Here is a 14,022-nt window from a genome sequence, read left to right on the forward strand (position 1 = left end):
GGTGCAATGACAATGTATTGAATACCAAGGCCTGTGAGTGAGGGTTACATGTAGTTGATGCTCATGGACCATGCTTTGAGATGCTGGTGCCAGGTGTCCAAAATGGGGGAGCAGAGGAGCAAGCAGTGAGCTGGAGTCGACAGGTAATAATACTGATCTTCATATCAGGAATCATCGGTGTCCATTAATGTGGTGAGATTAAGTAATAATGAAGCTATGTGAGATAATCCATGCAAATGGGCCACTTGCTGCTCACTGGCAAAAATGATGCCTTTTGTACAAACCCTGGATGGAATATGTGATATTTTACTCTCAACAAAGTTCTCACAGGGCAGCTCACCTGATTTTTCCAACCATGCTCACATTGCTGAAGGGCTGGGGAGATACCACCTTACCTCGAAAAACACAAACAGAAAAGCAAAGTAGTGCAGATGCAAATCTGCTGATGTACTTAGCAGGCCACATGGAATTTTCAGGCAGGTATAGTGTTAGCATTTCAGGTTGAAACCTTTTCATCAGAACAAATCTCACATGGTATAGAAGCACAGACAAACCATAATATTATTGAAGTGTCATTTCATTTCCTTTTGTAAATACCTGGTTTTGGTATTGTGTAATTTTCAGCCTGTAGGTTTGTGTTGTCACTGCTCTCTGGTCATTGTCACCAGAAATCTATGGTACAGTCTGTAACTATTTTATATTTTAGATACAAAGCCTTTGTAAATTACTTTGCATATTCCACATCAAATGAAAGCTTTCTTAATTGATTCTGAGTAGGAAAAGTCATCATAGTCCCAGAGGACGATGGGGAAGCTCTTTAATTAGAAAGACCTTAAGACCATAAAAAACAAAATTAGACCATTCACTCCACCATGTCTGCTTCACTATCTGACCATAGCTAATATGTTTAATAACCACATTCTCCTACCTTTTTTTTGTAACCTTTTATCCCCTTACTAATCAACAACCTATTTATCTTTGTCCTAAATACACTCAATGACTTGGCCTCCATAGTCTTATGCGGCAATGAGCTCCACAGATTCACCTTTCTCTGGTGGAGAACATTTGTTGTCATGTAAATGCTAAAGGGTTAGCCCTTCACTCCGAGGCTATGTCCTGAGGACCTAGTCTTTTCCACATGTGGAAACGTTTCCATGTCCACTCTATCCAAGCCGTGCAAAGTTCTGTATGTTTCAATGACAATGGTGATTTAATCGCAGGATCACCATGCCTCAGACATGGGGCAAGGTTGAGAAACTAGGACCTTCATGGTGACCTCAGCCAGTACTGGAACTGAATCTCTGCTGTTAGTATCACTCTGCGCTGCAAACCAACCATCCAGCCAGTTGAGCTAATAGACTCAAAATAAAGACAATACTGAAAAGCTAAGTGAAAAGAACGGTTTATTTCCATCAAAACATAAAGTGAGTGATTTTTGCAGCTGATGATGAAATTCATGACTGAATTACAATCCATATGAATCACAAACTTAAAAGGACGGCAGAATGAGGACACACAACAGAATGGAATTTATGTGACCACAGCTTTAAAAGCAGTATCATGAGCAAACTAGACTATGGTTATCTTCTCTTTGGTTCTTAGATAGCAATTTAATTTGGTTCAGTCTGTGGGTTATTACTTTGTGGCATATGGGCAATATGCCTATAACATCAGCAATTGTCAATAATTGAATTACTCATAATAATGTGGTCTGAATTTAACAGAGGTATAAGCCAAACTTGTCAAGGTTAAAACACAGAGCTTATTAGAATCATCACAAAATTAAGTCTCAAGTTCATTCAGCGATATTTCTAAAAGCTATGTCCACAGGTACACACAGAGAAAGGAGTATGAAGGCCAACACAGATGAATTGGACTTCTTCCAGCTGCCTATTGCTATCCATAAATCAGTTTTATTTTGTAACATTATCAAAAATAAATTAGCACATATACATCATTTGATTAATTTGTGTTAACAACTCTTGTGTAATTACAATGATTGGGAATTGCTTGTCTTTTATTTTGACTACTGTTAGACTCCGTAGGATAAAGGAGATTTTGTAATCGGCTCTTAAAGATTGATGAGGCATAATAATAAATCAAAGGGTCAAGGCAACAGCTAATACTGCCTATAGACACACACAGCATGTATGCAAAATAGAGCGAATCACTTGCTGCAAGATAAAAATGAAGATAGTGTACGAGCAAGATGATGTTTGTTGGTGCAAAGCAAACAATAAACACAGAAAGCACAATTATTGCAAGAAAAGAACCATGTGACTTTCCAGACTGGATTGTCTCATTTGCTGAATGAAGGGTTGAGATAATACATATATAGCAGACTGAAGTCACAAGCAGGGGAATTACAAAGAGCAGAAAACACAAAGTGGGAAAATAGTAGACAGAGTAGCTCTGTAAGGTGGAGAGGGGTAACACATCATGGCAGGTTGTAATGCCCAGCTCAGTGACATACACTGTTTGCTCAGTAAGGAAAAGTGGTAGGACACCACCAATAGCTACAAGCCACACCACAAGGCAAATTACAACTGTACGCCCCCGGGTCCTCCAGGTAGCAGATCGTATTGGATAGACTACAGCGAGAAATCGATCAATACTGATGCACATCATCAGCAGCACTGAACAGTACATATACGCATAAAAACCACCAGTAACCAATCGGCAGAGGAAAGAGCCAAATGCCCAGTTATTGCCAGAAAAATGGTAAGTGATCTTTAGAGGCAGCATCAGCACAAATAACAGATCTGCTGATGCCAAGTTCATCATGTAAATTACAGCTGGTTTTGTCAATTGCATTTTCAGGGTGAATATTAAGATTGCCAGTAGGTTGAGAGGCAAGCTTGCAGTAAACACAAAGGTATAAATAAAAGGAATCACTATAGTTGTCCAGGAACCCATTAGGTACAGTTTTGCTGTATCAGAGACTCTCACTTCGATGACTGAAGGTTGCGAGATGTGCGTAATATTAAGTCCATATCTTGGTAAAAATTCTGATATGTTCTGCTGTGAGTTATTGATCCTGTTCACATTATTGTTCCTCTGAATTCCAAATTTACCAGCAAAGCTTTTGGCTATGTTGTTGACATTATGTCTTGATACCTTATCTGAAAAATAAGAGAATAGTAATTTAGTATTTAATTTAACACTCTATTAAGGAAAGAAGAGAGAAGAGCAGGAGAAGATCACATAGCCCCTTATGCCTGCTCTATCATTCAATGGGATCATGGGATGAACCTTTATATTAATATTTTGTCCTGTTCCCACTGCTATCCACCTCCCCCACCCCACCCTGCCTGTGTCCCTAATGCTCAAAAATCTACTGTTTTCAGCCAGACTAATCCTCACTGTCCGAATGTTCAGTGTGCCCAGACCTCTGCCATAAGAGTTTAAAAAGGACCACAACCTTCTAACTGAAGACATTTTTCCTCATCTGGACTCACAGCATTGAGCTTTATTTCAATGAGATTGCCTCACTGTCTTCAAAACTTCACATAATAATACAATCTCTTTGACAGAATCACCGCACATCGCATGAACGTTTGTGTTGCAATCACTCGCAATGGGACGTATATCCTTCCCTGGGTAGGCAAGGTGGAGGCCTACCTGTGAGCGAGAAACTTCTGCTTCAAGTCCAACGTCAGGACTTGATGATCAAGAACGGTGCCGTCATAACACAGCCAAATAGATGGTGTGTCAACGAGCAAATCCTTCCAAAGCAGCAATAGAACAGGAGAGATTCCTGGGGTGTATAGTGGAAAGAAATTGGAGCCTCGACCATCATTATCCATTATTATCTGTTTGTGCAACTAATTCATCCAGTTTATTGTGATGCCAGATCTTGAGTTGTTAGATCTGCCATTTAGTATGGTGACAGTGGCAGATAACATGATGGAGAGCATCCTCAATGTGAAGACATCATCTCCACCAGAACAGTGGTGTCTCTTACTGATGTTGTTATAAAAGGTGCATCGATAGAAGGCAGATTGGTGAGGATGTGATGAAATGTCTTCATCAGACAGTGGTGAGCCCATGGAATTTTCTGCCACAGAAAGCGGTTGAGGCCAAACCATTGAATATTTTCAAGATGGATCTAGATTTAGTTTATAGGCTAAAGGGATTAAACAGTATGGGGTGAAAATGGGAAGAGGGTACTAAATTAGATGGTCAACCGTGATCATATTGAATAGTGGAGCAGATTCAAAGGACTGAACGGCCTACTCAAGCTCCCATTTTCCATGGTTTTCCTTCTTGTTGGTTCCTTCACCACCAGTTATAGACTAGTCGAGCAGAAAGGTAATTTAGGACTGCAACAGCCCAAACAACAGTAGTACTGTCCAGCTACTCTTGATGATAGACATTAAAATTCCTCATTCTCTGCCCTTGAGTACATTTTGTGCCCTTGATATCTTCAGTGCTTCCTCCACATGCTGTTCAACATGAAGGAATACTGATTCATCAGCCGAGGGAGGTTGGTAAATAGTAATCAGCAGGAGGTTTCCTTGTCCATGTTTGACCTGGGAGTCATGAGGCTTCATAACGTCCAGAGTCAATGTTGGGAACGCCCAAGACAACCCCTCTTCTGACTGTATACCACTGTACTTTCACTTCTGCTGAGCCTGTTCTGTCAGCGGAAGTGGTCATATGCAAGTATGGTGATGGTGTTGACAGGGTTGTTGTTTCTAAGGTATTATTCCATGTGTACGATTTTGTCAGATTTTTGTTTGACCAGTCTATGGGACAGCTCTCCCAATCTTGGCGCTAGATCATAGGTATTAGTTATGGGGACTTTCTTGGGTCAGTAGGACTGTATTTGCTTCTGTTGTTTCCATGTCTAAGACCTTTTAGCAGTGAATACAACTGAATGGGTTGCTGGGCCATTTCAGATGTCTGTAAAGAGCCAACCGTATTGCAATGTGGTCTAGAGTCACACGCAGGCCAGACCAGATTAGGATAGCAACTTGTCTTCGCTCAAGTGAAGAAATTAATAAAGAAGTAATGATTAAAACTATGAATTCATAAAACTTTTCTTTTCACATCCAGGCTTTTTTTTGAAAGCTCCTTCCCATCAGTTGTAATATATTTTAAAATGTCTCATTTGTTGAATCAATTCAGCTCAGTCCTTGAAGTAACAATTGGAAGTTTGCTACAGCAATCCAAAATGAATCCCGTTGTTCCATTCTCATCCTGTAGCCCTGTATTATCTTCGACTTCCAATGTTTATCTGCCCAGCTCTCAAAAGATTCACTGGTCTCCACCCCTGTGACAAACTGTTCTGGAGTCTTACAATCGTGCAGAAAAACAAATTCCCATCTCCTCACTTTCTCACTGGCTACATTAAATTGATGTTGCTTCATCACTAACTCCTCAAACAATGAAAATTTTCTTTCCCTGTTCATTTTACAATTCCTCAATATTTTTCTAAACCTTGATTCCATTCATCTATTGTGACAAAAGTCACAATATTACAAATAAGTCTCAGAGTGAGATCTGAACTGACAAGACATACCAGGAAGCGGAAAATACAAACTTAAATATTTTGTGGAATAATTTCTCGCCAACTGCTAATACAACTTGCATGAACATGCAACTGTGCAACATATCATGGCAACTGTTGACAGACAAATTCCAAGCTGTGAATAACCAGGATCAAAACATTTTCGTGTAAATGCAGGGAGTAGTTGTATTAGTCTTATGTTTAAAACAATTAGGATTTGCCCATCTATTCCAGAGTGAGTGAAATAGAATTGTACAATTTTTTGAAGAGGACTATCAAAAGATAAAAGGCAGGGAAAGCGAATAGTTTTAGTTGATGTGCTAGGCACAATGAACAAAAGAACAAAGAACAAAGAAAATTTACAGCCCAGGAACAGGTCCTTCGGCCCTTCAAGCCTGAGCCAATCCAAATGTACTGACTAAACCTGTTGGTCAATTCCTAAGCATTTGTATCCCTCTGCCCCCCACCTACTCATGCATCTGTCCAGGCGCATCTTAAATAAATCTACCGTGCCTGCCTCTACCACCTCTGCTGGCAACGCGTTCCAGATGCCCACCACCTTCTGTGTGAAGTACTTGCTGCATGTATCCCCCTTAAACTTTCCACCTCTCACCTTGAAGCATGACCTCTCGTTATGGAATCCTTCACCCTGGGAAAAAGCTGGTCTCTATCCACCCTGTCTATACCCTTCACGATTTTGTAAACCTGAATCAGGTCCCCCCTCAATCTCCTTTTTTCTAGTGAAAATAAACCTAACCTACTTAAACCTCTCTTCATAGCTAGCACCTTCCATAGCAGGCAACATCCTCTCCAAAGCGTCCACATCCTTTTGGTAATGTGGTGACTAGAACTGTACACAATATTCTAAATGCAGCCGAACCAATGTCTTGTACAATGTTAACATTACTTGCCAGCTTTTATACTCAATACCATGTCCAATGAAGGCAAGCATACTATATGCCTTCTTGACCACTCTATCCACCTGTGCAGCGACCTTCAGGGTACAATGGACCTGCACTCCCAGATTTCTCTGCCCATCACCTTTTCCCAAGGCTCTGCCAATCAATAGGATCACTGCTCCAGAATTAGACTTGCCTAAATGCATCACCTCACAATGCATGTAATGCCTTTTGTGCTGCCAAGATTTATTCAGTAAGTTGGAGTATTCTTGCTAGAAGGTTTCTCACAGCCCATTTCAAGGTTTGAAACTGGAATCGGTACCACTTCAATGTAGTGCTGATGGTCTGCTAAATTATCAAAGTTGCCACCTTTTATATAAAACATTAAACCAACTGATATATGTGTCTTCCTGTAAATATAAAACACGGTAAAGTGATATCTAGAGAAGAGAAGGGGAATTCTGCAGTGTTGGGAACAACCAACACCACCAAGCTGGATGAAAAGAATGTTTATCTGAATGCAGTCACAGCATCGTTCTCACATAAATGGGACTACAAGAGGCCATTTAGCCCCGTGGGTCTCTTCCACCATTCTGTGAGATAATTTCTTACACCCCTTTTTGCCCCAAATACAGTCTTAGAGTTATACAGCATAGAAACAGACCCTTCGGTCCAACCAGTCCGTGCTGAACATAATCCCAAGCTAAACTAGTCCCACCTGCCTACTCCTGACCCACATCCCTCCAACCCTTTCCTATTCATATACTTATCCAAATGACAGGAAGTTCACTCCATACACGAATCACCCTCTGTTTAAAAAAATTGCCTTTCATGTCTTTTTTTAAGTCTCTCTCCACTCACCTTAAAAATGTGCCCCCTCGTCTCGAAATCCCCATTGGGAAAAGACAACTCTCACTAACTCTATCCATAGCTCTCATTATTTTATAAACTTGAACTCTACAAATATTTTGGGTTAACAGCAATTGATCAATCTTAGTTTTGAAATTAACAATGCACTCACCATCATCTGTCATTTACAGAAGATAGTTCCAAACATTTGGGACTCTTGGTGTGGGACTCCCTCCCACCCCCCCTAACTTTAGTCCTGAAAGGTCTAGCTCCAATTTTAAGCTAAGATCTTGAGATCCTTGAATAATGGAAATGGTTTCTTTCTCTTTTTAGCTTAATAGTTTCCCTTAACATTTTGAAAGCTTTGATCAAATCAGCCCTTAGTCCTTCTAAGTTCCAGGAAATATGGTACTTGGTTGTGCAATGTTTCCTCAAAGGTTAACCATTATGATGGCATTGCTTACTTCTCCTGTTCACCAATAGTGACTGCTCTTCACACGTTAATTAATTAGCTTGAAAATATTGGTGATAGGCCTGCTAATGAGCCTGGCAAAATGTTAATGCAAAACTTTGAAAAATATCTATGGTTCTTTGAGATTAACCTTCTGCTTCTGAATGATGTTATCAAACATAAATATAAGCAGGAATGTTCACAGCAGACTAGTCCAAAATAGTTCTCTGCTTTCTAAAGATGACAGCTAGGAGAATAGAACAGAAAGAGGCCATTCAGCCCACTAAGTCTGCCCTGCCAATCAACAGGATCACTGTTGAGCAAACTCTTCAATATCTTTTACCCACTCAAACCTCATAACCTTGAAAACTACTGGTATCAGAAATCTGTAAGGCTTTACATTAAACATACTCCAAGGCTGAGTTCCCACAGGCCTCCATGATACAGAACTCCAATTCCGGTTCATCTGAGAGACTGGTGAGCATTCCACGAACTTTCCAGTAAACCATTTATCACAATTTCAGGTCAACTGTTAGCCTAACCTGTGCTAATCATGGGCAGCAGAGAATAGAGAATTGTCTTCTTTCAACAAAAATAAAATTATGGAAAAACATATGAAGCCTTTAGCTATCAGTAAAGATTAGATTACTTACAGTGTAGAAACAGGCCCTTCGGTCCAACAAGTCCACACCGACCCGCAACCCACCTCCCCTATATTTTACACCTTCACCTAACACTACGAGCAATTTAGCCTGACCAATTCACCTGACCTGCACTTTTTTGGACTGTGGGAGGAAACCCACACAGACACGGGGAGAATGTGCAAACTCCACACAGTCAGTTGGTTGAGGCGGAAATTGAACCCAGGTCTCTGGCGCTGTGAGGCAACAGTGCTAACCACTGTGCCACCATGCCAGCCAGATAACACAGAAGAGTCCAAGTACTTCCTCTGAATTTTAGAATTAAAATTAGAATTCCTACAGCGTGGAAACAGGCCCTTCAGCCCAACAAGTCAATACCGACCCTCCAAAGAGTGGAAGCTCAGTAGAGCAATGCTGTGGTATCAGTTACATTTGGAAAAGCATTTTAGAAGTTAGCAACGTAAAACATCGCAAGTTATATCACATACCATCTTTCACCAGAAATTTGTAAATTTCCTTCAGGTCTGGTACCTGTAATGATTATAATGAGGGCAGCCACGTGGACCTCTCAGAATAAGAGCTCCTTGATTGAGGCTGTTAATCTGGTCCAATCAGGGAGCCCTGGCTGACAGATAAAAACAGGAGTGTTCCCTTCACTGTTTTGATCACACAGCATTGCCCTTTGATGTGAAGGGCACTGCTCGTCACAGGCCACTCGGGTGTTTTCCTACTTTTCCTGGTGGTGGAAATTAAATAAAGATTTGTGCACTTTATGTCTCTCACTGTGTCTCACAGCTGCACACACACACACACACCATGGGTGCTGGGAAAAAAATAAGCACTACCGCAGTTAGGCGGTAGTGTGGGGGTTAATTTAAAAAAAAAGAAAAAAGGAAAAAAAAAAGAAAAGAGAAAAAAAAAACCAGGGGATTAGTGGAGTGCATTATTTCCCCCTCCAACTCTATTTTGATTTAAACCCTGCCCTCCCCTTCACTGTTTGATCACACAGCATTGCCCTTTGACATGAAGGACACTGCTTGTCACAAAAGAAAAAACAGGAGTGTTAATCGGGACGGGCTGTCCTAGAGGTGGTCGAAAGGTGTCAGAGCAGCCGAGAGCCAGAAGGCACGTAGGGACGGCTGAGATCCGGAAGGCTTGTGGGCTACCCTACACGCTGTCGTCCCAGGGAAGGGGACGGGCTGCCCTAGAGGTGGTCGAAAGGTGTGCTAGGATAGCCCACTAGTCGGAGGCGCAACAGGGTGGGTGAGAGCCCAATGGTATGTAGGGGCAGACCGAGAGCCAGAAGGCGGGTAGCCGTCCTCAGCGCTGTCACCACGGGCAGGTACCGGGGCGGGCTGCCCCAGAGGTGGTCGAAAGGTGCTGAGGGTGGTTAGTGAAGCCGGAAGGTGGGTAGGCCGTCCAAACTGCTGTCGCCCCGGGCGGGTACCGGGGCGGGCTGTCCTAGAGGTGGTCGAAAGGTGTGTGAGGGCGGACCGAGAACTGGAAGGGGCACAGGGTGGACTGAGAACTGGAAGGTGGGTAGGGGCGGGCTGCCTTAGAGTGGTTGAAAGGTGGGAGCTTGCTGGGTCTGTATTGTCTGCACTTCTGTATGTAACCGTATTGTTTAATGTTCAAATGTCATCGTCACTGTCTTGTTAAATGTGGAACTGGGATTTGAGGTTTGTCCTCATCTCCCTGTAAAATGCCCAAACGGTAGGGTTTGGGGCCTAGCTTTGCTGCTGCTCCTCCCTTGTAAAATTGCTGTCTCTTGTACAGCTGTAAATGTTTCTTGTAAACTGTTTTGTAATTTATTTAATAAAATAAAAAAAATAAACAGGAGATTCAGTGCCCCCCTCAGTTTAAGGGACTGACTCTGTGCTGGCTGGTGTTACAGTCAGTATGTTACTGTTGGTTTCTGCTTCTCTTTTTTAGAGGGGAGGAAAACCTGATTCCTGAACTGGCTGAATTATTGAGCCAGTTTGTTAACTGGCATTCCTTTTAGTGAGGACTGATTGTTAAACTCCTGATGCACAGAATGTGTTTCAGGTGTAACTCAGTTCTCATTAGGGGATTGTTGTTTCACTGGCTGGTTACAGCCTGTGTGTTACTCTTTTCTCCTTTGAGAAAAGGACAATTTTAATTTTATGGTAGGGTTTAGCCCTTGGACTCTAGTTTTCTTTGCTTTTTGTATGTGTCTTCACTTTTTATTGGTGATTGGACTGAGGCCTTGTGGAAGACATACATTCTACCAGAGGAGCTGTTCCTGTGGGGAGGCCTAGCCCTGGGGCTGGGCCTCTGAAGATTGAACACCTGTGTGTGTGCTGGGAGGTGAGCAGTTGCTGTATCCTGGAGTTTGGGAGAACACCTTTCCCTCAGGAGTGGACCAAACTGCTGTGAGTTAACTGCACCTGTACAATGTACTGTTCCTGTGAGTGGGCCTGGCTTTCCAAGGCTGGGCCAGGACTCTATGGAGACTGAACACCTGTGTGCTGTGGGATGTGCATCTGCTGCCTTCAGGAGTGGACTCTGCCCTTGGTTGTGGACTCTGTTTTTAGTAATGGACTCTGCAGGTTGGAGTGGACTCTATTTCTGACCACGCATGTTGTATACTGGAGTGGACTCTTTCTGGCAATGGATTTTATATCTTGAAGACTCTATGTATGGATTTGAACTGTGTACCAGAAAGGACACTTTTTTTTATTGTGGTGTTTCCTGTATCTATCACCTGCGCTGTCTCGTGTCCCTGGGTCTGGCCGGCCTTGTCATGAGCTGGGAGGCTCATGCGTCACCCTGAAAGCTGTCACCCCGAGAGCTGGAAGGTGGGTAGGCCATCTTGTGAACCTGAAGGTTGGTAGGCTGTCCTGAAAGCCAGAGGGTGGGTAGGTCACCCTGATGCCAGTCACCCTGAGAGCCAGATGGTGAGTAGGCTACTCTGAGCGCTGTCGTCCCGATAAGGGGTAATCGGGACGGGCTGTCCTAGAGGCGGTCAAAAGGTGTCATGGCAGCCGAGAGCCAGAAGGCATGTAGGGGCGGCTGAGTTCCGGAAGGCTTGTGGGCTACCCTACACGCTGTCGTCCCAGGGAAGGGGACGGGCTGCCCTAGAGGTGGTCGAAAGGTGTGCTAGGATAGCCCACTAGTCGGAGGCGCAACAGGGTGGGTGAGAGCCCAATGGTATGTAGGGGCAGACCGAGAGCCAGAAGGCGGGTAGCCGTCCTCAGCGCTGTCACCCCGGGCAGGTACCGGGGCGGGCTGCCCCAGAGGTGGTCGAAAGGTGCTGAGGGTGGTTAGTGAAGCCGGAAGGTGGGTAGGCCGTCCAAACTGCTGTCGCCCCGGGCGGGTACCGGGGCGGGCTGTCCTAGAGGTGGTCGAAAGGTGTGTGAGGGCGGACCGAGAACTGGAAGGGGCACAGGGTGGACTGAGAACTGGAAGGTGGGTAGGGGCGGGCTGCCTTAGAGTGGTCGAAAGGTGGGAGGGGTGGGGGCTTGCTGGGTCTGTATTGTCTGCACTTCTGTATGTAACCGTATTGTTTAATGTTCAAATGTCATTGTCACTGTCTTGTTAAATGTGGAACTGGGATTTGAGGTTTGTCCTCATCTCCCTGTAAAATGGTCAAACGATAGGGTTTGGGGCCTAGCTTTGCTGCTCCTCTCCCTTGTAAAATTGCTGTCTCTTGTACAGCTGTAAATGTTTATTGTAAACTGTTTTGTAATTTGTTTAATACAATAAGAGTGTCAGAAATTCTGTCCACTTTTGAGAGCTGGTTCTGAGGGAGCAGACCAGTGTCAAATACTATTTATGTGTAAATAAAGGACAACTTGGTGATGGGATACCAGGTTCTGTGGAGTTATTTCAGTACCTCAGGGCTACACTATGGCAGGATACCATCCCACTATTGTGCCCTCTTTCCATGCTGTTGTCATGCAATTCTATTGGGGCAATTTAGTTAAAGATTTGATTCCAGTTTTGAGTTTGTACACTCTCTTGCCTGGTTTTTCGTCTGCTGTATTTCTAACTGCCCATTCCCGCAAACTTGCAAATAAACAGGTGAAAGGCTAATGTCACCCAAACCTACTGTGTAAAACAAAACTCAATGATTTTTAACATATTTTACCTGGAACCTGGCACCACTGAGAGGGGAAAGCTATAAAAAAGACCTTTCATGCAGAGGGTGGTACGTAGATGGAATGAGCTGCCAGAGGAAGTGGTGGAGGCTGGTACAATTGCAACATTTTAAGAGGCATTTGGATGGGTATATGAATAGGAAGGGTTTGGAGGGACATGGGCCGGGTGCTGGCAGGTGGGACTCAATTGGGTTGGGATATCTGGTCAGCATGGACGGGTTGGACCGGAGGGTCTGTTTCCATGCTGTACATCTCTATGACTCTATGACCAGTAGACAGCATGAGTATAAACTAATAAGAAAGTCCTGATTACTTTAAACTTTTCTGTGTTAAATAAACTGGGACTGTGATGCTGACATAAAGAGTCATTTTCAATCTGTAGTCTGTGATATAGTACACGGAAGAAAATAGAAAGTATGAGATGATAAACCCCCACAAAGGGAGCGGCTGGTTCTGGTCAGTAGACTTTGCTTGTCTCGGAGCTAATCTGATCCTGGCTTTCTGTCCCACTAACTGTGCTCAAGTATCAGATAGATCCTGGCCCTGCTCCTAGTCCCTTCTGCCCCTCTCCTCAGACTGATTTCCTACCAGTGTTGAGAGCTGAGATGGTGGAGAGCAGGACGACCCCCAACACAAGCTGAACTGTCCAGCCCATCCCGAGTGGAAGTTGCCGCGGGTCTCTGTACACTCCGGAGGCCGGCTCAGGTACGAACATCTCCCGGACTCTCCAGCCGGCTCCCTCCGAGCCTCCAGCACAGGTCTGCCCTCTCTGGGAGACCAGTTAGTGCTTCAATATCAGGGGTTTGTCAGGCGAGATCGGTTGGAAACTTTTCCACTCCGAAATACAATTGTGGGCTATTCCGGCACTTCCTGGGGCTCGGCTAAATGAGGTGATTATTAGGGAGTGTTCTTAAAGGGGCCGTACCTAGCTCTCCCAGCAAATCATTCCATAATGTAACCACAAAGAAAACCAACGGTTATAAATGCACATTTTCTTCATTGTATTGTTAAATTCCAACAGACACTCCACTTTAATGACTAAAATGCTCAATAAAATACTTAAATGGCCAAGGATAAGTCATCTCAAAGGGCTTTTGTAGTGAAATGGCAGTGTCCCTACCTCTGAGCCTGTTCAAGTCCCACCTGCTCCAGTGGTCTGTCATTACAACTCTGATTATGTAGATTAAAAGGCGGTTAGCCCATTACAGTGAGATACATAGTGACGAGGACCACACTCATCATGAGAGACCACCCTACAATGACAAACTGCATTTTCCAGTCGTTAAGTTGCAGAGAGTAAAGGGATAATCTGGTATGAGTTTTTGTTTTAAATCCATTTGGGAGATGTGAACATCAATAGCTGGGCCAGCATTTATTGTCCATCCCTCATTACTTTGGAGAAGGTGGTGGTGAGCTGCCATCTTAATCCACTACAGTTCTACAGTGGGCACTCCCACAGTGGAATAGGATGGAGGGGCTCAATACTGATATGCCCCTGTGGATTTAAGGATGAATCCTTAAATAACCCTTTCCCACACCATCCACATTG

At 43.7% G+C, this 14,022-nt stretch overlaps 1 protein-coding gene across 1 annotated transcript; it reads right to left on the minus strand.

The window, feature by feature from the left end:
* Positions 1-1,407: 1,407 nt before the first annotated feature.
* On the minus strand, positions 1,408-13,341 carry LOC132827166 (proteinase-activated receptor 1-like). The gene is made up of 2 exons (XM_060843713.1): positions 13,062-13,341; positions 1,408-3,122 (listed from the first exon to the last, which is right to left on the minus strand). The coding sequence occupies exons 1-2, from the start codon at positions 13,186-13,188 to the stop codon at positions 1,963-1,965; spliced, it is 1,287 nt and encodes a 428-aa protein (XP_060699696.1). The 5' UTR covers positions 13,189-13,341; the 3' UTR covers positions 1,408-1,962.
* Between the last annotated feature and the right edge of the window lie 681 nt (positions 13,342-14,022).

The sequence above is a fragment of the Hemiscyllium ocellatum genome, chromosome 2 (assembly GCF_020745735.1).
Source record: "Hemiscyllium ocellatum isolate sHemOce1 chromosome 2, sHemOce1.pat.X.cur, whole genome shotgun sequence".
NCBI classification, from domain to species: Eukaryota; Metazoa; Chordata; class Chondrichthyes; order Orectolobiformes; family Hemiscylliidae; genus Hemiscyllium; species Hemiscyllium ocellatum.